At 46.4% G+C, this 26,186-nt stretch overlaps 1 protein-coding gene across 1 annotated transcript in view; it reads left to right on the top strand.

Annotated features, from left to right (window-relative positions):
• LOC144753527 (guanylyl cyclase C-like) overlaps positions 1-26,186 on the top strand; it is a 632,982-nt gene that overhangs the window by 297,251 nt on the left and 309,545 nt on the right. Inside the window, exon 11 of the mRNA XM_078641183.1 lies at positions 7,571-7,652. Coding sequence (XP_078497309.1) covers positions 7,571-7,652 — 82 coding nt within the window. The remainder of the gene's footprint in view (positions 1-7,570; positions 7,653-26,186) is intronic.

The raw sequence follows: 26,186 nt of genomic DNA on the forward strand, positions 1-26,186 counted from the left end.
GTCACAACAGGTGATGAGTATCACGCAGCTGGATATTCCGCCGATTCACGGAATGTGGGGGGTTTGATCGGATCTCATGGAGTGGGGGCTTTGATCAACCCGGGGATCCTTTGATGGGGGAAGCTTTCTATTGTACGGGGAGGGGCAAGGAATGGTATCGGCAGAGCTGGGTGTCGGCCTGGGAACGGGGAAGACAAAACGGGCACACAGGGAAAAAGGGGGTTTGCATCTGAGGGCCGGAGATCATGAAAGGGAAGCAGGGAGGTGTCGCGCTGGGAACAGGATGAGGGCCTGGGGCAGAGCAGCGCCGAAGAGGGGTTTATGACTCAAGGCAGGTGCAAGCAGGGGGTGGTCAGCGTGCGGGTTTAGTGAAGGCGAAGGGCTATGTCAGGGGCCAGCAGCATGCAAAAGGGTTCGCTCTGATCGGGGCATCTTAAAAAAATGGCGGGCGCGCACGACAAAAGTGTGGCATCAGGGGAAGAGGCAAGATGGCGCAGATAATGTTCACCAAAACGTACTAATTTTCAACAGTCCCACCTGCCCAATTAGGATGCACCCGCCATTATGGCGGGCGCATCCTTGCCTTTTAACATTGAGGACAGTGCTGCTAGCTGCTGGCTGCAGCACCGTTCGCAATGTTAAAATGCCACGATGTGCATTTCCATGTACAACGTGGCGGCACCAAGCGGTGCCTGCCACCGTGTGCATGGAAATGTAGGGGTTACCATGGGTACCCCTAGTGCACCTACGCCCTCCCCCCACACAAAGGGGGCCCTCAACGGGCTTCCAAACCCAATCCCCACCAGCCTCTCCATGGCGGCATCGCCGCCATGGAAAGGCCTCTACCAGGGCACATCCTAATATAGTGGACGGTGCCTGCTAGGCACCACCACCATATTAGTGGCCCTTTTCCGCCCGCCACGCATTTCATTTGTAATCTTTATTCGGTTCTTAAAAAGACACCAGAAAAGCACAAGTACAAAGTACACACAATTTTTTTTTTTTTAAACGTCAATACATTTTTCATAGAGAAATATGAATGTTAAAATTATCTGACACTCTAAAAAGACCAGGGGATTATAAATATAAATGTTCAAGGGGACAAATGATGTTAGGGGCCAGTTTCTCTAGTATTCCTCAGTCTTATTGCCATTCGGATAAAGTTTGTGGTGCAAAAAAGGGTGTAAGCATCCTCCGCTTCCTGTAAGAACCTCAAGGCCAATCTTGCATGTTTAAACTTTAGGTCTTTCAAAATCCCCACCAGGAACTTGCGTCTTGGCATAGTATAAAAAGGACACAGTAAAACAAAGTGAAGGGTATCCTGCGGAGACCTGTGGTCGCAGCCGCAGGTACCCTTCTCCTCCACTGTGTGAGTAAACCCAGCCGGGACCGCAAGGAGGTGATGAAGCATGTTAATTCTGAAACGTGTCATGACGAAGCGATCCTGGGCGTTAAACATGACCCTTAAATAAGGTTCCATGCCATGCTTCACTGTAAGTTCATTATAAAAAGATTAGTGGGTTTATGGTTTTCTTTTTCTGCCCTTGACGACTTGAGCTGTGCTGAAAAGAGTTTTTTCATCAGGGTCTTGCTCTCTGGTGTTATGGAGTCTGGGGATGTAAAGAGGTTAGTGCAATCAATTTCAACTAGAGATTTCTTAACGTATTTCAGCCAGGGAATGGTTTCACCTTTGTCTCTTTTGAGGCAGTCCCCTATGATTTGTCTTCTTAGGGACGCCTCTGGGTTGGTCCATACTTTAACCCATGCCAGGAGGGGTTTAATTTTAATCCTGTCTTCTATGAAGGTTTCTCCTACTTCTTCATGGATGATGTGGGCCGATACGCTCTGGGGGACTTTCAGGATTCTCCTCAGGAATTTATTTTCTTCTATCTGGATCTGCTGTACTTTATTATCCAGGAAGCCCCACACTTCTGCACCATAGGATACTTTCGCACAGCAGATTGACCTATACAAGTTCAATATTTGTTACGGAGACCATTTTCCTAATCTTTGCCCGTACCCCATAATGGCTCCTACTGAGGCTGCCAGTTCCATGGAATGCTTTTCTACCAGGGGTTTAAAAGTGAGATGGTGGTCAAATAGTACCCCCAGGTATGAAAAGGTCTTGACCTGGTCTATTTTGTGCGACCCGATATGATAGGTAAAAGACCCTTTTGTGGGTTGCCCTGATGACATGATGTAAGATTTTTCCAAGTTAGTTGCCAGGTCCAGTTTATCCATGAACATGACGAACCCATCAATCAGTTTCTGCAGTCCTAGGGGAGTTCTGGCAAGCAAAACCGCGTCATTGGCGTAGAGTAGTACAGGTACAGCACGATGACCAATTTGGGGTGAGTCCACCTTGAGTTTAAGGAGATCTTTTTCCAGCGAGTTGATATAGATGGAAAAAAGAAAGGGCGCGAGGATACATCCCTGCCTTACTCCACTCGTGCAAGTGAAGGGATCGGTCTTTTTACCCTCTTGGTTGTACCTCACACTTGCGGTGGTGTTCCGGTGGAGGTTTTGCAGGGTGTCAACTAGCGGTTGATCCACTCCTAATTCTGATAGCATGGACCATAGCTTTCTCCTGTTTACACGATCGAACGCCGCTGAAAGGTCCATAAATCCCATGTGAATGGACCCCTTCCCGGCGATGGTATATTTGGCTGTCAGGAGATATAAGTTTAGGCATTGATCGGTGGTAGATCTGCCTTTCCTGAAGCCATATTGCATTTCCGAAAGGACTTGATGCTCCTCGGCCCAGTCTTGCAGTCGCTGTAAGATGACACGCCCTAATACCTTTGCTGTCACATCTATGAGCGAAATGGGTCGGTAGCATTGCGGGTCATCTCGGTTCCCTTTCTTGTAGATTAGTACTATGGTCGCCGTTGACCAGGACTGAGGCAGTCCTGCCACCACTGCCTCATTTAGTACCCTAGTAAGCAACGGCGCCCACAGATCGGGTCTGCTTAAGTATAGGTCTGGTGGAATTCCATCCGGACCCGGCGCCTTATTTTTACTGAGCCCAGTTATTCCCATTTCGACTTCTTTCAGAGAGAAGTCTAACTTGGCCGGCTGATGATCCCTCGGTACATCCTCCAGGGTTAGGTGACTTGATTGATTATATAGACTCTGAAAGTGGGTCTGCCATTGCTCCGGCAAGATGATGTTCATGATTTTTGGTGCCCCTTGATCCTGGAAACATGGGGAGTTAATCACTTTCCAGAAGCTTACAGAGTCTTTCCTTTCGGCAGCATCCCTTAAGTCCTCCCAGGCCTGGTTTTGTAGGCTTTGCTTACGTTTCTTCAGAGCTTCTTTATATTCAGCTCTGTTCTGTGCCACCATGATCTTGTCCCTTGGTTTAGAGTGGAGGCTTACCTTCAGTTTTTTGAGCGCCTTGGTGCAAATCGAATCGAACCAGCGAGGATTTGAGGGCATTTTGTTAGACCCAGTAGCCTTTAGGGAATTATTTACGTGTTGTGCAATTTCTTCGAATGCCCTGACCACCTGAGCACCACACACACTTGGGTCTAGACATTTATCTATTGCAGCTGGGCCTCTGTTAATAATGTTTTATAAAATCTGTCCCCATCAATTTTGGCCCATTTAATTCTTCTTCCCTGGTCCACTGCTTTTTCCATGATGTCAGATCTCTTTGGACACGGGTTAAAATCAAAACCTTCAATTGTTATAATGACCGGGTTATGATCACTAAAGCTGCTGGCCTCGATTATAGTGTTGCTGATGTTTCTTTTTAGAATGGGGGAGACTAGAATAAAATCAATGTAGGAGTGGCAACCTCTTCCTTTGTACGTTGGGGTGAGTTCTCCTTTTTCGCCCAGTACCACGAGGTCTAGAGTTTGAATTAGGTTATGCCTTTTCGTTAGTCTCTCTAAATCCCATCCCTCTTTTAAATGTGCAAAATGTGGGCCTTTCATTAAAGTGCATCTAGACCAGTCTTTATTGAAGGGTTTTAATTTGTCACATAAATGGCAGTTAAAATCTCCCGTTAATATTAAGCTTGGGAGGTTTGGTGTCTTATTTAAACGATTCAAATTACTTAGGCATTCTTCTAGTTCAATTACAGCTATTCCCTTCTCCGTCGTTGCAGGAGCATTGTACCAATTAACTAGAAAAAAGGTTAATCTTGGTGAGGTGAACCTTAGTACTTGGAGATAGTGTGAGGCCCATTTGATGTTAGACCAGGTGCCCTTAATGTCTAAGTTGACATATATGGCGAGTCCCCCAATAGCTCTCCCGGAAGTTACTTTTTTAGCTGGAACAAAGAAGCTTTTGTAGCCTTCCAAGCTGTAATCGTTTAATTCGGTAGCCCAGGTTTCTTGCAGGCATATAATGTGGAATTTGTCTATGTAGCTAAGCCAGTCCTGTGATTCGAATTTGGCCGCTAATCCTGCGATATTCCAGGATACCACTCGTAGGTTTGCTTGGGTCCTTTCCTTTGGGGTTCCTTTTGGGTCTCCTGATGGAAGTGTTGCGTGTTTTCCCGCTTCCATTGGGGTGACAAGGCTGGGATATATAGAACTGGGAGCAGCTAATCTGCTGGGGGCAACTGGTCTGCTCTGTTTGTTAATTGTCCCATGTTTTGGGGGGTTTGTCCCCTCTACTTTTCCCCGACTTGTGTTCGGCGGTTTGATACTGCTTCCTTTACCGGACACCAGTTCTGGTCCGTTGTCTACCCCCTTTCTCCTTCCTGTTGATGGTGGGCTTACCTCCTTCCACTTTAAGCTCCTAGGGGATTGATTATCCCGTCCCTGTCAGTCCACCTGTTCAAGTGTGCTGAACCTATTCCAGTGTGCATACTGCATTAGGGAGGAATCGTAATTTGGCATGACAAAGTTTGGTCTTTGCCATTGAGGAGGTCCATATTGGGGGCCCATGTGAGGTATGTTGGTCGGTGGTGGTCTGTTGCTCTGCCTTGAACTTTGGAATGCGAAGGGGTAAAAGTAAGATAGATGAACCGGATGAATTTGTGAGCGGGTATAGCTCGGGGGGGGGGGGGGGGCGTTACAGATAAAATTGACTGCTGCCATATCTCTAAAATTTACCGTGATTATGTCCCCTGCTATGGACTTGATGCCTTTGCCAATCCACTCCCCCCTTCTTACAGATAGGATTTCCCCATGGATATTTGGGGGCAGGGGTCTGTGTGTTTGTAACCACTGTGCACATTTGTTTTTCAGTTCTACTTGTGATTCCCGTTGGCCCTCCCTTAAAGATGGAACTCCGGTTAGGACAACTACAAAGGGCAATGCTTCGGGCGGGAGGTTAATTGTCCTGAAGCGAGTAGCTGTTTTATTATCTTTGGTAGTTGTTGTGGATGGAGTCGGATTGATCTTTGGGATCACTTTGGGGGTTTGAGCTTTATTTCCTTCCAATGTATGGGAGGGTCCCGGGGGTAATTTGTTGTTTTCCGTGGTTATTTGTTTATTGCTTTTACCTGTGTTCGGTGTGGTAGCAGCCTTTTGCGTGTCTTTGATACTTTTTTGGGGGCCTCTATTGGAGATCTTTGCTGCCACGTCAGGAATTGTGGAGGCCTTATCTTTGGTTAAGCTTTTAGATATGGCATCATTCTGTTTTGTTGGACCACCTTCTTGCGCTAAATGGGTTTTTAGGCCATTCCCCCTGTTATTTACGAGTGATGTTAATCTGTCTATTTTGGCTATGAGGGGTTTTAGCAGCACAGTGATGGAATGCTCAAGGTCCGATTTGAGGTCAGCCACCATGTTGGTAATCCAACAGGGTATTCCCGGTGTAGATGGGTTTATGGGCGTTACCAGATTATGGTTTCTCGTTTTTGATGATCCTTTTTTGCCCCCGCGTTTAGAGCCTTCCTTGTGCGAGATTTTCTCTGTACTATAAGCGTTATTATTATGGTTGTTTGTTTGTGCGCCAGATCTCTCACTACTGATTTCGGCAGGCGCCTGGGCACAAGGTAGTTCGACGAAAGAAGAAGGCGAGAGGGGCAGGCTAGTATCAAATTCCTCTGCCAGCTCTCGGGAGGTCTCAGATAAATTGATGAGGGATTCCTGGGTTTCCTGGATGATTGTCACAGGTGGTAGGGACATTCTTCTTTCTGTATTTGCGATGGCATTAGATACCGCCCCTATGGTTTGTTTAAGCATTATGTCGATGGCGGTTAGAGTTGGTAAAGGCGGGGGCGGGGGCGGGACCGTGTTCGTTTTTGTGCTTGATCTAAGAATGGGCATCTTGGGCTTCTTAGCGGTCTTCCTCATAGTCTGTAGCCACAAGTGCGTAAATAAGTTTGACTAGTACCAGTAAGTCCAGGTGATAGCCTGATATACAAAATGCGGGATGCGACTTTAGAGGGGTGGCCCAGCCCTGGCCTCTTCTGGCCTCTGAGGGCCACAGAGGGCCCGCCCTTTGCCCGGGCTTCGCTCGGCGTCCCGCTCGCGTCCCGCTACGCGATAGGGCGCTGTTCTTAATAGGAGGGCGTTGCAGCCGGGGGCGTGTCTTACTGGGGGCGCGGCCGTGCACACCTGTGCGGCGCAGGGACTCCTGGTCTTGAGAGTCCCTGCAGCACGCGCCCTCAGTTGGATCCCGGTGCTCTCTCCTCCCTACTCCGTCTCACGAGCACTCCAGCAGCCTCGACCCCACGCCACACGCCGCGCAGCGGCACCCGCGAAGCGGGTGCTGCAAGATGTAGGAAAGCGGCGGGGCGGTCAATCCCTCCTGGGACACAGGGAGGCTGCGAGTGAAGACGGCGTTTTTACTCACAGATTGGGCGGCAACACAGTACAGGTACGAGTCCAAACAGGAAATGGTCACACGTCAAACAGGGTGTCTTCCTGCTTAAGAGTTCTGGTCAGCCGGGGGGCGTGTCTTACTGGGGGCGCGGCCGTGCACACCTGTGCGGCGCAGGGACTCCTGGTCTTGAGAGTCCCTGCAGCACGCGCCCTCAGTTGGATCCCGGTGCTCTCTCCTCCCTACTCCGTCTCACGAGCACTCCAGCAGCCTCGACCCCACGCCACACGCCGCGCAGCGGCACCCGCGAAGCGGGTGCTGCAAGATGTAGGAAAGCGGCGGGGCGGTCAATCCCTCCTGGGACACAGGGAGGCTGCGAGTGAAGACGGCGTTTTTACTCACAGATTGGGCGGCAACACAGTACAGGTACGAGTCCAAACAGGAAATGGTCACATCGGTGCGATTGCCACCGGCGGAAAAGCGTCGGACGGACTTTGCGTCCATCGTGATACCCACCGCCATCCTAATTTGGCGGTGGGTAAATCTCATTGTGACAGAGGGAGGATCGCCTCCTCCGGCCCGGCGGTGGCGGTCCTCCCGCCATCATAATGAGCACCTTCGTTACTGGTTTCCAGCACGGAGGGCAAGCTGATAAGTACATTTTCTAGCATTAACTCAGCAGTGATGATATTTCAGAAGCTAATCTTATGGTCCCTATATAGGTAACACCAGCAGGAGCAAGGAGTTATGTTGTGACTCTAATGTTTATGTGAGATGATGCTTCAGACCTTTCTTTAGACTCACTGTATTCCTACGATGCTCACAGTTTGTTCTTTCTCCTTTTCAGGACCTCACATACTGACGATTGCCATCTTTACTTTGACAATTACAGTGATATTTGTGCTCGTCGTTGCCTTGTTGGTGCTAAGGTATGATAAGCGAGCTCGGGTTTACTGTACTCAATTAGAGTTAACATATGAAATATTTGTCAGTAACCTCAGACATCATTGTTTGCTGCTGCTCAGAGGCAGGAATGCATGCCCAAAGTTGCCAACCAGACCCATGTCATGTGTGCTACCTGCAGACCCGTAGTAGAAATTCAGCTTTCAATTACACAGAAATAAAAAACAAAAATTTTACATGCATTTCTTAAGGGGTACTGACAAAATATTACATTACTATTGCAAAGCGACTGTACCCGGGGCCTTTAAAAAACATGCCCACCCTTTTTGTAACACAATTTGCAGGCTACAAAAAAACGTTGATGCGGTGGAGGACTGCCTCACTTACTATGTACGGGAGCTGTGTGTTAATTGTAGATATGATTGTGTCAGGTACACTGTGTTGCAGGACACTGGGCAAGCCACTGTTAAAAGGCCCAGGAGGAAGTACATCTGTGTGTCTTCGGTCAGTAAGTAAGAATAAGGTAATATAATCTAACTAATGGTTGGAGCAAAGCCCCCTTCTTGAGGTTAGACGCGACCCTCAGCAACTCAGTGAATACATAGAGACTTATTTACAGGCCCATTGTCCCACTGGTGCGTCACTTTTATTGACGCACGAGCAGCGCAATGGGCTTCTCCATATTTTCAAGCCACGAATAACCACCCTCCATGGCTTTTCATGGCCTTATAAATACGGCTCCTTTTCACGCATCACTTGGCGTGAAAGAGGCGTGCCATAGGTGTTGCTGTGGGTGTTCCCACTCAACACCCATTGATTCTGCCACATTCACAGATTTACAACATTTCGTAAACCTGGGAATGCGTCAGAATCCTACGCCTCCACAGAGGAGGCGCAAGAAGACGCAACCAGGAGTAAATACATTTATTTCTCCTCTTTTTTTACCTCTTTCTATGCATTCTGGATTCTGCAGAACACATAGAAAGAGGAAAACACCTCTTGTGATTGTTTTTTTGCAGGAAGGTGTCTGTTTTTGTGCAGGAAGGTATCCCTTTCTACACAAAAACAATCATCCACGCCTTGCAGGCACTCTTCCACCAGGGTGCAAGGGTACCTGCATTAGAGCATGGTAGGCACTTGTGCACCAGCACAGAGGCAAGCACAGGTAGCGTCATATTGTTGTAAATACGACACATCCCTGTGCTTTTAAAATGAAGCATCTTGGCGCAGCAAAATGGCTTACTGCGCCGCTCATCATCATTTTTTTGTAAATAAGCCCACTAGTATGGACTAGTTAGGGTTCAGGTGCAGATAGATACCCAGGGCTCAAGCCATGCTCAGCGGCTGTGAGGTGCAGAGATTGGCAACGAGTCATCAGTAGGCAGACTCTCTGATTCTTGTGTGGGCAGCATAGAGCGTGTTGATCTGCAAGTCACCAGTGTTCGAGCTGCTAATCCGGGTCGGTGACTTCTGGGGCATCAGAAATTATTCAACTTCGTCATCGTCCCAAGAGTATGATCAGCTCCGGATATTAGCCCACAGCCATGCCAGAATGCCTCATTCTTTCCATAACGAGACTTCAGCAAAGTCTTTAATTAGGTGGACCCTTGGGGGGCTCTGGAGGAAGGTTCCTGGCACCTGTCCCCATGTTCCCACCCTACTTCACTCCTTATTGAGCTGCTGCCTCATAGCAAGAGTCGGACATTTTTGGGATAGGCGTCAACCTGGAGGCGGTAGGTACCACTATTTGAGGGGATGGGGTAGAAGTTGCGAACGTTACCTCACCTGTGTGAAAGCCACACTCAATGACTTTATTGAGGTTTGGACAGCCGGGGTTTCTCTAAATGATTCTGATTTATACATGCTAGGATATTCTAGATGTCGGTGGAAAAAAATTAAATTGAGAATGCTCCTACCCTACTATGACAGACGTAGAGGATGTGCAGTACTCTACCAGAGTATGGGGCATATGTACAAGCCCCTATAACCACCACTATGTCACCTATAGTGACGTTGTGGTGACGATAGGGGCTGCACCTTATGTACAAGGCAGTGTTAAGTCACTTAACGTGGCTTAACGATGCCTTGTACATAAGGCCCCCTTTCACGCTATGCTTAGCGTGAAAGGGGTGGACAGTGTATATTGCGGTGGGCGTTCCACCGAAACACCCATTAATTTTGATGCTGCCCCCTATGTACAAGGGTGGTGTGCAAAGGAGGCGGCGCCAAAATTAAGACCAGGTAAAAACTGCTCTTAAGTTGGCGAAACGAGGAGAAATGCATTATTTCTCCTCGTTTTTGATTTTTCCATGTGTGCTGCCTTGTGCTGTACAAGTGGGAAAAGCAAAATGCCATTGTTTGTTTATGTGTTGGAATGTGTCCCTTCCTGTACATAAACAAACTTAAAAAAAATCAATGTTGTCACTTTCATGTGTGCTGCATGAAGCAGCACACAAGAATGTGACAGAATGGCATTTTAGGATTGTTTATGTGCAGTAAGGGACACCTTCCTACACATAAACAATCCTCCCCTGCATCTAGACACCCTTGTACTCTGGTGCAAGGGTGCCTGCGGTGGCGTTAAGTTGTTAAATTTAGCGCCATTGTAGGGGGAAACGCAAGGCTGCACCACATTCTTGTAAATATGGTGCAGCCTTGCATTTCAGATGTGGAGGAGAGAGGCGTTAAGCCAGGAAGGCTAACACCTCTCTCCTCCACTTCCTTGTATATATCCCCCCAAGTCTTCTGAAAATGTGTTGTTCTTGTACGAGCGAGGTCGTTGTGTGTACAGGGTTTCCTAGACGCTGCTAATCAGGAGGCACTATCCCAGAAGAATTACATTAAACCAAGGAAGTTTGCAGTTTAATGCCAAATCCAGACAAACAGTGCAAGGTGTAGGGCCAAGTGTCGCAAATATAGATGAAAATTAACCATCATATCTGGAGGAAAGGGCTCACTACCAGTACCACCAATGGAATTATGATATAACATCATTAATCAATGTCAACAATTCACTATAAAAAATCCCTTTAAATATTTTTGGAATGCACACATCTTGTCCAGTATTATAAGGTTGGTATTTCCATCAATTACAAAAATGTTATATTCCAAATACTATTCTTTCATTTGTAGCACATCTTAGTTCGTCTTATGCGCTTGTCGTTGTCCTCATGCCATTATTTTCCCAGTCATTGTCATCATGTTGCACGATGTTCTCCTTAATGTACCAGTCGATGCCATTTTGTTCCTAGGTGTCAAATATACGACAAGCCAATGCCATCATGTTCCCAGCTGTTGTGCCCTAAAATGCTGGGGTGATTTGGGCCTTGCCTTGGCCTATGATGCAGCGCGGGGGCAGGTTACGCGCTGGCCGACAAACCACTCCAACACTGTCTGCCAGTCGGAAGTGACGTTCACGAGCGAACGTCCTCCTTTTATTCAACCCCGCAGGCCACGCCTGGCCTGCGGATGTGGGGATGCGTGTACGTGCAGCGACTAGACCGCTGCGGATATTACATCCCTATCCAACTATATAATTTGAACGAACAAAACAGTCTCGTAATGCAAACATTTGAAAACACAACTGTCCAGGTACTTGCGAGTCCATTGTCACCAGCTTCAAGGTTTCAGCAGGCAGTCTCTCAGTCTCTGACTTGGTGGTGGGTTGGGCCGCAGGCTGTAACGCTGGGAACTGGTCCTACCGCTTTCGGCATCTTGGCGCATGTTTCTGGCCATGACGGGAGGTGTTGGAGATACTAGTGCTGGTTCGTGTCCTTCTGCCTGGCTCCCGACCATTAGGTTATCTTCTTCTTCTTCGGGCGCTGCGGCCACGTTTGAGTCGGTTTCCCTTTCGCCTTCCTCAGATGGTTGTCTGTCCCTTGGCAGAATGGCTTTGAACCAGGAGGTGTTCCTGGATACTTTCTCACCTCCTTTCTGTGCTGTGACTATGGTTCCTCTTGTAGATGTGACCGTCCAGGAGCCCGGCTCGTATCGGGTTTGGAATTTTCCCCCTGGACGTCTGTTCCGAATGAGCACCCGGGTTCCCGGGCTTACCCTTCTGGGGATGGCTTTTCTGCAACAGCTAGCTCGTTGGTTCCCTTCGCGCCTCCGTTCTTGAGATTCACCAATGGCACTTGGGGTTGGTGTCCACCCCGGGGCACTGGGAAGAAGGTCTCTTCGTGGTCCTTGAAACATAAGGGCCCATGGGCTGCTCTGGGTGGTGCAGTGAGGGGTGCTCCTGTACTCCCGTAGGAATTCGTGTAGCCTCTGCTCCGGGTCAGCCTGCTCCACCACTGCTATCCGGAATACTTTGTTTAAGGTCCGCATAAATCTTTCAACGTCCCCATTCGCTTGGGGCCATTGGGGCGTGATGCGGCGGTGCTGGATCCCCCTTTGTCGAAGAAACATGGCAAAATCAGCCCCTTGGAAGGGTGGTCCATTGTCACTCCGTACCTCTGATGGATACCCAAACATGGAGAATATCTTCTCTAGTGCCGGCCCCACGTGTGAAAATGCCGTGGACGCCACCTTCTCCACTAGTGGGTACATCGAGTAAGCGTCGATGGCCACTAATGTGTGTCCTTCCCCTGGGAAACTCCCAAAGTCTATGCTGATCTTGGTCCAGGGAGAAGTACAGGCTTCTTCAGTGATTACGGGTACTGGTCTTTCAGGGTCACTGGTCAGCTGACAGGCCATGCTGTTCCTCACATATTCCTCCACCATGCTCTCTAGCTCCGGGAACCATACCTTTTCCCTCATTCGTGTCTTCATTTTCGTCGTCCCCTGGTGGCCCCCATGGGCCAGTTGCACGGCTCTGTGTCTCAGGCTCTGGGGAATGACCAGACGTGATCCTCTCAACAGCACCCCTTCTTCGGTAGCGCTCAGTTCATGCCGGATCCGCCACATCTTCGTGAGCGACTCTCTGTCTCCCGCTGACCAGGAGTTGGGTGGGCAGAGGTAGTCAGCCCACGACCCTTCTCGAACCGCCTGCAGCGACCTCAGATAGATGTTTTCGTTGGAGGCTGCTTCCTTCACTTCCTCTATCGTCATGCTTTGGGGGCACGACGTGAGCGCTACCCACTGGGCAAATTCCTCACAATCGTCGTCTTCTGCCTCTGGTGCTGGTGTAGACGGGTGTCATGATAAGAAATCTGCAGGGTTTTTGGCCCCCGGCCGATATACGACTTCCATCTCATATGGTTGGAGCTGGATCACCCACCGTTCTATGCGAGGTGGCGGGTGTGGAGCTGTCCCTTTGAAGAGGGGCACTAATGGTTGGTGGTCAGTGACCATGACAAAGGAGTGTCCTCGCAGGTATAGGTGAAAGTGGCCACAGGCCCATTTGATGGCCAGGGCCTCCCTCTCGATCTGGGCGTACCTGGTTTCAGTTGGAGTGAGGGCCTTACTGGCGAATGCTAGCACCATCCACTGGCCGGGTTCATGTTCTTGGGTCAAAACCGCTCCAAGGCCTACTTGGCTGGCGACCACTATCACCTCCGTACGCTTCGTGGGGTCAAAGTATGAGAGGGTGGCCTTCTCCAGGAGAGCGTCTGTGATTCCCTGAAATGCCTCGTCTTCCTTCGGGCCCCACTGCCAGATGGCATCTGACTTGGTCAGCGCTCGTAGAGGTTCACTCCGAGTTGCCAGGCCCGGTATGAATCGGCCACAGTACGTGGCCATCCCGAGGAAGCTTCGGATTTCCGTCGGGGATTTTGGCGCTAGGGCATCCTTGATGGCTTTGGACTTCCTTGGGTCTACCTGGATACCCTCCTGGTTGAAAACGTATCCAAAGAACTCGATGGATGGTTGGAAAAATTGACACTTTTCCTTGTGGAGGGTTGCCCCATGGGCACTCAGTCTCTTCAAGACATCCCGAAGGTGCTTGTGATGTTCCGATGCGGTGGCGGAGTGTATCAGGATGTCGTCACTGACATTTATTACCCCAGGCAAACCAGAAAGGAGTTCTCTGATGGTGTTTTGAAACACCTCCGCCGCTGAGGAAATACCAAAGTTCAAGCGCTTATACCGTCGTAGGCCAAGATGGGTGCTGAACGTGGTAATGAACCTGCTCTCCTCCGCTAATGGCAGCTGGTGGTACCCAGCGTTCAAATCAATCTTCGAAAACCACTTTGACCCGTTCACGTCAGCAAAGATGTCATCCATCGTGGGGGTCAGGTGTCTCTCTCTCCGTATTGCAGCATTTGGTAACCGCATGTCGATTCACAGGCGTATTTCACCCGGTTGCTTGGGCTTCTCTACAATCACCATCGGTTATACCCACGGGGTGGGTCCTGTGATCTTTTCTATGACGCCCTGCTTTCTAACTTTTCAAGTTCTTTCTCTACCAGTGGACGTAGGTGAAAAGGTATCCGGCGGTGTCGCAGGGCAGTGGGAGTGACCGACCTGTCTATGTGCAGCTTGATTGGTTCACATTTTATACAGCCCAAGCCTCGGAAGAGTTCGGGGAATCGTCCCAGTAGCTCATTTACCTGGTGCTCTCTGATGTGGTTGGCAAACGCTATCAGTTTCAGGTCTTCAGCCGTGTGACTACTTAGCAATGTGTCAGCCTCTCTGTTGATTATGTGAATTGTCGCCATTACCTCTGACTCGTCGGCCTGGATGGGTATCGTGATTTTTCCTTTGAGGGGTAGTGGTGTATCTGCTCCATAAGCAAATATCCTTGTCTTGGATGGTAGTATCTGGGGCCGTGGGCGTAGTTTCCTGAATTGTTGCAGACCCATTACATTCACAGTGGCTCCGGTGTCGATTATCGCCTTGACTTCATTTCCCGCCATCTGTACAATGCACGTGGGCTGCGGTCGCCGCCGCTGTTTGAGTTCTCGCGCGAACGAGACGATGTAGGTCTCCTCATCCTCGGATTCTGAATCGTCACCCACTCTGGGTAGGTGTCTCTCTGTCTTTGGTGACGATGATTCGGCTAGGGACAGCTGCCGAATGGCTTTGGTTGGCGTCCGCGGCTTCCTGAAGGATTTTGACGTGTTCTTTCTTCGGCACACTGTTGCGAAATGATTTGGAATTCCGCAGTTCAAACAGGTTTTTCCCTGAGCTGGGCAATCCTTGGCCGCGTGGGGCTCGTGTCCACAATATCCGCACCGCGTCCGGGGCGGGTCTCTCCGATATCCTTTCTGGTGTGGTTCACGTTGCTGGGTCCTTACCGCATCTGCCCTCTCCGTTTTGATGGATTCTGCTTTTGTTTGCGGTTTGTGGAGTGCTTGCTCCATAGCGGTGGCCCTGACATTCGAGAGGTCATGAGACCTGGCTAGGATTAAAATGTCCTCCAGTGAGATCCCTGGTTTGCGTAATATCGATCCTCTCAGTGTCTTGTCTCGACACCCTTGTATGATCTGTCTCCTTATGGCTTTCGGTTGGTCTTCGTCAGTACAGGAGCTGGCCAGCTCCCGTACGCGGGCATAGAACTGATCCATGGTCTCACCTTCCCTCTGACGTGCCTGTCCCAATTTGAAAAACTTCAAAGTCCAGATTCAGTTGTGGGTCAAAATGACCGTTGAGGGCCGCCACTGCAGCGTCATAGTTATCTGCCGGCCCCGTGTTGGGCAGGTGTTTGAAGAGTCTGAATATCTCATCTCCTGCATAGTGTAGTAAGAGCGACATTTTCACTGCTTTGTCTGTCTCTCTCGTGACTACGAAGTAATTTTCCAGTCTCTCGAGCCATATCTTCCACCGTGGCGACGCTGTGGATGGGTCTTCCATTTCACTGAACGGTGCCAATACCCCAGACACCGCGTGTTGAAACAGAATGTTAATGGTGGCAGCAGGTGTATCTTCGTCCCCCATGATGGCAGCCCATCAGGATAACCTTCCTTTTCTTTTCTTTTCTTATCTATTTCCCTTTTACGGCTCTGCGGGTTCTTGCGCGCCCTTACTGATTGCTTCCCTTGAGGCGCTGGTTTGGTGATGCCACGTGGCAGCGGGCGGCCTACCTCGGCTCCGTCGAGCGTCCTCCAGAAGTCCCGTGGCGTGAAGAGGGTCAAGGTCGCGGCTGGGGTCCTTCCCAAGCCGGAATGTGGCTTATACTCCCTCCAGGGCGCAGATGGAGACGCCCACAGTACTTTTCCATGCCTCACGCGCAATGCGTGAGCATCGGCAGGGTGTCGCGCGGATCCGCGGCTCACGCGGGATGCGTGGGATACGGCAACTAGTCGCGTTACCGGTCCGATGCCGCACACCGCTGCGCCGCATGCCTCGGTCAGCTGCAGGGGTCCCCAGCAGCCGGGCGTGGAGGGGTAGGGAAGGGCAGGCGGGCCGGCCAGGCTGCACCAGCGGCCAAGGGACACACGGTGGGCACCGCATGAGGGAGCAGGTTGCTCCATTGTAGTCGCCAGTGCACGGGCGAGGGTTGGGCTCCCTCCGCTCGTCGCCAATGTTGTGCCCTACAATGCTGGGGTGATTTGGGCCTTGCCTTGGCCTATGATGCAGCGCGGGGGCAGGTTATGCGCTGGCCGACAAACCACTCCTACACTGTCTGCCAGTCGGAAGTGACGTTCACGAGCGAACGTCCTCCTTTTATTCAACCCCGCAGGCCACGCCTGGCCTGCGGATGTGGGGATGCGTGTACGTGCAGCGACTAGACCGCTGCGGATATTACACCAGCTACACCCTATCACTTGACAGTTGATGTCATTTCTCTAGCTATGTCCCGTCATATGTTATTTACAGTAAATGCCACATAGGGCACCATAGGCAGGAGCTCCCCCTTTCATACTGTTCTGTGTCTGCAGAGCCCCCAGATATTCCTGTGACAACACCACGGTCCACTGCAGGAGGGATGAGGGTCTAGAGGGCTGCAGGTTAGGTGCACAGAAAGGCAGCACGTGGGGCAGTTAGTGGCTCAGCAATATTTATTTATTTATTTATTGAAGTTTTGTATAGCGCTAGCTGGACCCAGAGGTATCAGAGCGCTTCATAGCAAATATACATAGAACAACAACAAGCAGGAAATAGAGTCCGTGCAACAGTAACTTGAGCGGAGTAAGGGATGGTGATCTGGCGAGAATCAAATTGTTCAAGGTTCCGCTAGAAAGCTGACTACCATTGTCCCGTATGAGGGTCATCTTAGGCACCAGAGTGTTCAAGGAAGAAGGCTTTGAGTAGCGATTTGAATTGCGGGAAGGAGGCAGTCATTCTGATATGAGGGGGGATGGAGTTCCAGATTCTGGGGGCATTCCCCGCAAAGGATTTATTAGATGTTTTTCGCTTCTGTGATTTCAGAGGGATGAGTAAAAGTGTGCTGGAGCTTCTGAGGTTCCTGGACTGACCCGCCCTTTTGAGTTTAGAAGCCAGGTATTCCGGTTTGCCTGTATGTAGGGCTTTATGAGTGAGGCAGGCTGTGCGGAAGTTGGCTCTTTGGACAATCGGGAGCCATTTCAGTTCTTTGAGTGCTGGGGAGATGTGGTCAAATTTCTTTGTTCCTGTGACCATTCTTGCTGCTGCGTTGAGGGTGGAGGTGAGTGGTTCCAGGTGCGTCTTGGCCGTTCCCGTCAGCACTGCGATGCCATAGTCTATTCTGGAAAGCACAAGTGCCTGGGTGGCCTGTTTCAGGTCTTTGAGGGGGAGGAAGGGTTTGATCTTGTGTAGAAGTTTCAGGTTCAGGAATGCGCTTTTGGCGGTATTAGAGATGTGTTTGTTCATGTCCAGTTTGGAGTCGAGGGTGATTCCTAAGGATTTTGCGGAGTTTGTTGGTGTCAGAGAGACATTGAGAGCATTTAAGGCTTTGAGCCATTCCACTATTTGTGGGTTTTCATCTTTGTTCGATATTAGGAGAACTTCTGTTTTTTCTTCATTCAGTTTGAGGTGGTTGGCTGTGAGCCACTGTTGGACCTTCATGAGTGTCGCATTTAGTCTGTGAATGTCTGCTATCGAGGTGGTTTTCAAATGTAGTTGGGTGTCATCTGCGTAGAGGTGGAATGGGATGTTGGAGTTCCTTAGGAGTGAAGTGAGGGGTTCCATGTAGATGTTGAAGAGTTGTGGAGAGAGTACTGACCCTTGGGGGACTCCTCTGCTGACGGGGAGGGGGTCAGATTCGAAGCTGTTGATCTTTATTTTTTGGGTGCGGTTGTTCAGAAAAGAGGAGAACCATTTTAAGACTGTCTTTTCGATGCCCGCTCTCTCTCGGAGGGCATTAAGTAAGAGGGAATGATCCACGGTGTCGAATGCAGCCGAGAGGTCAAGGAGGATAAGAAGGCTGCATTGGTTGGAGTCGAGTGACATGTGCAGATCATCTAGGACATTTAGGATTGCGGTTTCGGTGCTGCAGCCCTTCCTGAACCCTGATTGGTGCGGGTCCAATAGATTGGAAATCTCCAGATGTTGGGTTAATTGTGCAAGCACGCATCTTTCCAGAATTTTGGCTAGGAACGGAAGGTTTGAGACCGGGCGGAAGTTGTTCAGGTCAGTGAGATCAAGGCCAGGTTTTTTTAGAAGAGGAGTGACTTGTCCTAGTTTGAGGCAGTCGGGGATGAAGCCCTCTTTCAAGGAGCTGTTGATGATCTTGGCCCAGATTGGGGCTAGAGTGAGTTTCATATCCTTTGTCAGTCTCGAGGGCAGTTGATCGAGGGAATGAGATGATGGTTTAGCGGCAGCGATAAGATTGCTTATCAATTCTTCCTTAATCGGCTGGAAGGAAGACCAACGGATAGATGGGATTACAAGGGTGTTGAGGTTGGGTGAAGGATTCGTGCTGAATGAGCGATCAATTTTGGCGATTTTTTCATTGAAGAAACTAGCAAAGTTTTTGCACAGGGTCTTCGATGCTACTATGTTGGATGCCTTAGGGATGGAAGTTTGATTCCTGATGATGGTAAAGAGTTCTTTGGAGCGGTTTTTGGCGTTGTCAAGGGCGGAGCAGAAGAAGGATGATTTTTTGCTTTTGATGTGGGTATATCAGTCATCTTCAAGCCCCCTTCCTCCTCATTAGCTGAGCCTTTGGGGGTATATTTGCTTGCTCATACTTGCAGCCCAGTGCACGTAAATACATGCCCTTTTGGCTGTATTTACGTAAGAAGTTAGCGCTTAGAAGAACTCTGTGTGGGTTTGCACATATGGACCCTTGTCTATGCTGAGGGGAGAACCACGTTTTCTGTCACCTTGCATCTCTCTCTGCTCCTTCTGGTATTGCACAGAGAGGGGTGCAGTAATAGGAGCACCAAGTACGTAGAATAAAGCTGTGATTGGGTGGCAGCCTGCTGCACGTAGCCCCCAACCTCCTGTACACATACTCTCTGTGGCGATAGCTCTGTCGGCTTATCATCCACTGGCAACCACGGTGCAGCTGTTCCAACCTGCTACTTTTTCCTCACTGCCACTTGTCAAAGCTAAGAAGCTCTCCTTGCTACCAAACTAGCCACTCTATTCGCCACAGGCCAGTTGGCCTACTTGATGTGTGGAAGTGCAACCCTTGGCTGGAAATAAAGAATGGACTCTTTCTCTTTGGAACATAATGTGGGACTGCATATTGCTGAATGTTTGCTAAGTGATTATTTCCATATACAGGGGATAAAGCCATGTTTATCTAGGTGTACTTGTTATGGATTGTTTGATACACTGACAAAATATCGACACCCAAAATATACCCATACCAAAAATATCGTGACCAAAATATCGATGTCAAAAATATCTGCATCCTATTACATAATGTTAAGTCCAAAAATATCGGGGGGAAATATTGATGTCATAAATATAGTTGTACAAAATATTGTTTATTATAGTTATATAAAATATATTCATAAATAATAAATATATTAAAGAATAAAATGAATTGAAAAACAAATGAGATTTAATTTACATTTTAATAAATATAACAAATACACTTAATTTAAAAAAGTTAAACACACATATAATTACATATATATATAAATATTTACTTTAAAAACAATTATTCAACTAATAAGTTTAATGTATTTTATAATTTTAAAATTGTATAAAAATCGAACAAATATATATATTCACTGAAAAACCATAGGTTTGACACCAGTTATAGTTAGCTGCAAATTTTACTCGCATAAAACCATTGAAATTCCCACGTTATAGTTAGTTGGACTCACTATAACTTGCGCGTGCAATGCACTGCTGATGACGTCACATCACATCACTCATGACATGGTCAGTGACATCACTCATGACATCACTGATGACACCATCCAGTGAATGTGTGTCTTTCTGAAAAATAAATATGTTTTATATATGTATATGTAAAAGTTGATGGAAGAATAAATGTTTAAATAAGTGTCTAAATGGATGTTTTAAAAAAACAATTGATTGGTTAACTGGCTTATTAAGTGTATCTTAGTGAATACATATATTAGTGAGTAATGTTTAAATATTTAAATATATATATTAGTGTTTCACTTTGTGTATAAGTGGCTGCATGGGTTGGTGAGTAGCTACATGTGTATGTATATGGGTTATTATATGTTTTTTTTTAGTATCAGTATGAGTGTCTGTATGGTTTGGTGGGGGTATTACTTAGCACATAGATGCATGAATGACTGACTCTCTGTATGTGTTTTGAAGACAGCATTTGTGCAGGACTGTATGAGTGGATGAGTGTGTATATGTGTGTGTTGGTGAGTGAATCACTGTCTCACTAGTGTCATTATCAGTAAGTACATATGTTTTAATCTAGTATATGTGAATATTGATGTATATAAGTGAGTATATGTGAGAGTAAGAGATTGTAAGAGTTCCTGTTTAAATAAGCATGTGTTTCTATAAGTGATTGTTTAAGAGAGTAAGTATGTGTAAGTTTCCTTAGAAGTAAGGTGGTAGTGTGTGTATAGCTGTATATGCAAATAAATGGATGTTCAATAGTTTTTTTGCATGTGTGAGTATGTGTGTGAGTAACTTTTGGATGACTGCCGGTGTGTAACAGGATGTATAGGTGTATCACTACATATGATGAGTGAGTATATGTATGAGTGACTACATAGAACTGTTAGTGAATTTGTGGATGTGTATATAAATGGTGGAATTACTGGATTGGTTGTTGTAACTGGTATGGGTATCTCAATTTTTTTGAAAATTTTAGTTTCTAGTTTTGAATATTTGTTTCAAGGGTTATATTACAGTGACGGAGGCCTGTCACTCGGTCACAAGGATGGTGTCATCAGTGATGTCATGAGTGATGTCACTGACCATGTCATGAGTGATGTAATATGTGACGTCATCAGCAGTGCATTGCACGCGCAAGTTATAGTGAGTCCAACTAACTATAACGTGGGAATTTCAATGGTTTTATGCGAGTAAAATTTGCAGCTAACTATAACTGGTGTCAAACCTATGGTTTTTTCAGTGAATATATATATACACTACCACCTTACTTCTAAGGTAACTTACACATACTTACTCTCTTAAACAATCACTTATAGAAACACATACTAATTTAAATAGGAACTCTTACAATCTCTTACTCTCAGATATACTCACTTATATACATCAATATTCACATACACTAGATTAAAACATATGTAGTAACACACACTCATCCACCCATACAGTCCTGCACATATGCTGTCTTCAAAACACATACAAAGAGAGAGTCAGTCATTCATGCATCTACGTGCTAAGTAATACCCCCAGCAAACCATACAAACACTCATACTGATACTAAGAAAAACATCTAATAACCCATATGCATACACATGTAGCTACTCACCAACCCATGCAGCCACTTATACACAAAGTGAAACACTAATACATATATTTAAATATTTAAACATTACTCACTAATATTTATTTTTCAGAAAGACACACATTTACTGGATGGTGTCATCAGTGATGTCATGAGTGATGTCACTGACCATGTCATGAGTGATGTAATATGTGACGTCATCAGCAGTGCATTGCACGCACAAGTTATAGTGAGTCCAACTAACTATAACGTGGGAATTTCATTGGTTTTATGCCAGTAAAATTTCCAGCTAACTATAACTGGTGTGAAACCTATGGTTTTTTCAGTGAATATAATAGGTTTTTTAAATGCTAATTCCTAACTATAACTGGTGTGAAACCTATGTTTTTTTCAGTGAATTTAATAGGTTTTTTAAATGCTAATTCCTAACTATAACTGGTGTGAAACCTATGGTTTTTTCAGTGAATTTCAATGGTTTTTTAATAGCAAATCTCTATAGGTGTAAAAAGTAAAACATTTTATAACGAATTTTATATTGTATAAATATGTTAATTTAAAAATATATATATATTTTTAACCCCGGGGTGCTCCCGGGGCGCGTACCGGTGAACGCACGGGTAAGCGCAATATTACGGCGCGCCCCAGGGCGCGTACCGGGGATCGTCCCGGGAGCGCTATTCCCGCGAACGAAAACAACATTGTGACGTTTCGCGTAACCGCGTGATGCGTCATATGACGCACTGCGTAAGCGCACCCGGAAGCACGCGAGCGCATACGATCGCGCAACGTCCTAACGCGCCTATGCTACGCACCCCCGGGCGCGGCCCGGAGCGCGACTACGGGCGCGCCCCGGGGCGCGTAGCGTAAGCGCGTCGGGCCTTGTGACCTGAAAATAACACTTTTGATTGGTTCAGAACACTTTTGGTTTCTAAATGTTGAAAGACCCCACCTTTTTTCCTCATTTTCACTTTTGAGTGAAGAAGACCTGCATTCATTCTCTGAGAAATGGCTTCACTAGTAGCAGCTGCAGGTGCATCTGCACCACCACCACCTCCACCACCACCACAAGGACCACCACAAGACCACATTGGTGGTCAACAAGAAGAGGAGGACGAAGAGGAGGAGGTGGAGAGGGACTTTCTGCCTGAGGACAATCCCCCATACAGACCCAAAGAACATTTTATTTGGAACTTTTACAAGATGCCAAGGGGTGCAAAAAAGGTGAATGCAGCTAAGGTGACTTGCCTCATCTGTGGCCAAGAACTGTCAAGAGGGAACCCAAAGAAGAAGTATTCTTTTGGGAACCACACGATGATAAGACATATGCAGAGGAAGCACCCGAACAATTATTCGGCAGCAGAGGTCAGGGAACTGACCAAGAACCCTTCCCATCCTTCTTCTTCAAGCGCCTCCAATCAACCCACTCTATTGGATGCAGAGGCTAGGGAGATGGTCCCTAATGTCCAAACTAAATTTGGAGATTTTAAATTTGTTTGCAAATATTGCAACAAAACAATTTCATATGGTGAGCAAAGCATCACTTTGCTCCAGTTGAGCTGTTTGCAATTCCCTGTGTTTTGTTTGACCCCAAGAAAAACTACAAAAAAATATAAAATTGTTAAGAAAAGCCAAAAAAAGTAAAAAAAATTCAAAAAACAATAAAGAAATATAAAACAACAAAAAGAATAAAAAAAAAAGTTATTTTCAGAACTACCTCCAATTTATATAAAAATGCAAAATTTTTGGAAAAACTGTCATTCTTTATTCCCCATGGTACGGTCCCCGGTACGCGTACCGGGCGCTCCCCCCGCGAAAATCGAAAAAAAATAAAAAAAATGTTTGTCCCGCGGGACCCTTTTATGACCCCCACATCAAACCTAGGGGTCAGGGGGGGTCTACCCTGCCCCCTTTTGGTAATTTCCCCCTTTGTTTTTTGCCACCTCTTGTGTCTCAATCCTACCGAGACACAAGATGGCGGCCGCTGCGGACTGTTTCGAATGTTTACAGACACCCGAGAGCCAATCAGCTTTTCGTGCGCCAGTCCCGTGGCGCTCCCCGGTGCGCGTACCGGGGCGCGGCTATAGATATATAAATTTTTGGGAACCTAAATTACTCAAAATCCTCTGGAGCACATATCTTGAGACATAGCAAAGGCACATCGGGCTACCAGTCCCTACAATTTTGCCAAGTTTGGTGGAAATCCATTCAGCCGTTCGAGCTAAAAGTGAAACCGACCGCCCTATGGAAATTAACATGGGGAAAACACGTTATGGGACCCCCCTTTTATCTCGGCCCCCGCTTCACGGATCCCCCCCAACAGGCAAAGTTGCTGAAAAATTCAGGCAGATTCCTCAACCGGCGCCAAAGTTATTCCCAATAGAATGTTGCGATTTCCCTATGGAAATCAATCCTAACTATATATATATATATATATATGTATATATATATATATATATATATATATATTCACTGAAAAAACCATAGGTTAGAGACCATATATAGTTAGGAATTAGCATTTAAAAAACCTTGAAAATTCACTGAAAAAACCATAGGTTATAGACCATATAAAGTTAGGAATTAGCATTTAAAAAACCTTATTTTACTCACACAAAACCATTGAAATTCCATATATAGTTAGTTGCACTAACTATATATCGCGCACCCGCAATCCACTGCTGATCATGTCACATATTACATCATTCATGACATGGTCAGTGACATCACTGATGACATCACTGATGACATCTCAAATGACATCACTGATGACATCACTGATGACATCTCATTTGACATCATTCTTGTGCTAATACGATAAACCTCTTCAGACTCTAATATAACCTTAGATACACTCAGTGTATACAGACACTCACACACTGACATCTCAAATGACATCACTGATTACATCACTGATGACATCTCAAATGACATCACTGATAACATCTCAAATGACATCACTGATGACATCACTGATGACATCTCAAATGACATCACTGATGACATCATCCAGTGACTGTGTGTTTCTGTAAAGTTTAAATATGTTTGATTTATTGAAGAATGAGTGGATGTATAAGTGTCTGGATGAAGGATTTAGTAGGTGCGTGACTGACTGTATGAGTGAGTGAATAAATGTGTCGTACTAAATGCATGGGTTAGTGACTAAACTGTCTGAATATGTGCATCAGTATGTCTGTTGTGATGTAAACTGCTGCATGTGTTGATCATTAGCTATACGAGAGGTTATATGTGTTATTGCTTGGTTGCCCAAGTATTTGTATGGGAGATTGAGTTTGTGTGGGGGTGGCTGGGAGGTGTGTGACTCTGTGCATAGATGTGTGAGCAGTTGATTCACTAGGTGTATGAGTTCAAGAGTGCATGTGGAAACAGCTACATGGGCGGTTGACTGTGTGCATGAGTGTATTGATGAGTGAATGGATATCTCAATGCTACATGTCATAGTAAGTACATATGTAAAACACAGTACATGTGAGAGTTGGCATATATAAATAACTGTGCATGAGAGCCACTGAATGTGTGAGTGGCTGTATGGATCATTGTGAACTTGTATCAGGGATTGTATAAGAGAGTAAATATGTGTTAGTATATGTTTGAATAAGTAAGGTGTGTATAACTGTATAGTTGAGGAAATGGAGGTGAGATTGTTTCTTTGCATGACTGACTAGGTGTGTGAGTAACTCCATGGATGAGTGACAGTGTGTGAGTGTCTGTATACACTGAGTGTATCTAAGGTTATATTAGAGTCTGAAGAGGTTTATCATATTAGCACAAGAATGATGTCAAATGAGATGTCATCAGTGATGTCATCAGTGATGTCATTTGAGATGTCATCAGTGATGTCATCAGTGATGTCACTGACCATGTCATGAATGATGTAATATGTGACATCATCAGCAGTGGATTGCGGGTGCGCGATATATAGTTAGTGCAACTAACTATATATGGAATTTCAATGGTTTGTGTGAGTAAAATAAGGTTTTTTAAATGCTAATTCTTAACTATATATGGTCTATAACCTATGGTTTTTTCAGTGAATTTTCAAGGTTTTTTAAATGCTAATTCCTAACTATATATGGTCTCTAACCTATGGTTTTTTCAGTGAATTTCAATGGTTTTTTAATAGCAAATATCATAAGCTGTCGAATGTCAAGTACATGGTAAGTAAAAACATTTTCGTGTTTATGCACAATGATCTGCTTTGAATGCTGCCCCCCCCTCCCCCTCATTTCTATTAGGAGTACTCTCTCTTTGCAGATAGTGAAGGGTAGTTAACGCAGGCCTTTGCCCCCGTTGTAATCCATCGTGCCTGCTTCTCTCTCCATTTGATTGATTGTTATCCAAGCATTTACTGTTTTAGAATTGGTTCTCTTTGGTTCATTCTCTATTTACAAACAAGCACAGAGTCGCAATACTCTGTTTAGTCTTTGCAGATAGTGAAAAATCGTGTAAAAAACAAAAGGAATCGAGCAAAATCAGTAGGCCACTAATGGGATCTCTTTTTGACCTCGCTAAAATAGAAACATTAGGAACAACCCCTCATGAGAAATACAAAACTAGTGAGATGAACTGAGCTCCACACCATGATGGCTGCAAGACAGCTCGGCTCCGCCACCCACCCCGCCCAAAATAACGATAAACTCTATGCAAATATTACAAATATATACAACACACCAGCAAAGTAACAGGGTAAAACATTTTATTAAATAACTATTTACATAACTATTTTATACTTTTTGTTGCCCGATCTGGCTAGCTCAATCGATCGAGCATGAAACTCATGCACTCTGATAGTTCAAAGTTTTGAGGAGTGCTTGTAACACTGTCTGAAGCTTATTTGCACTTGCTACAGCTTCACTATTCTCAATGTAAGTGGGGGCTG

This window comes from Lissotriton helveticus, chromosome 1_1 (genome assembly GCF_964261635.1).
Source record: "Lissotriton helveticus chromosome 1_1, aLisHel1.1, whole genome shotgun sequence".
Taxonomy (NCBI): domain Eukaryota; kingdom Metazoa; phylum Chordata; class Amphibia; order Caudata; family Salamandridae; genus Lissotriton; species Lissotriton helveticus.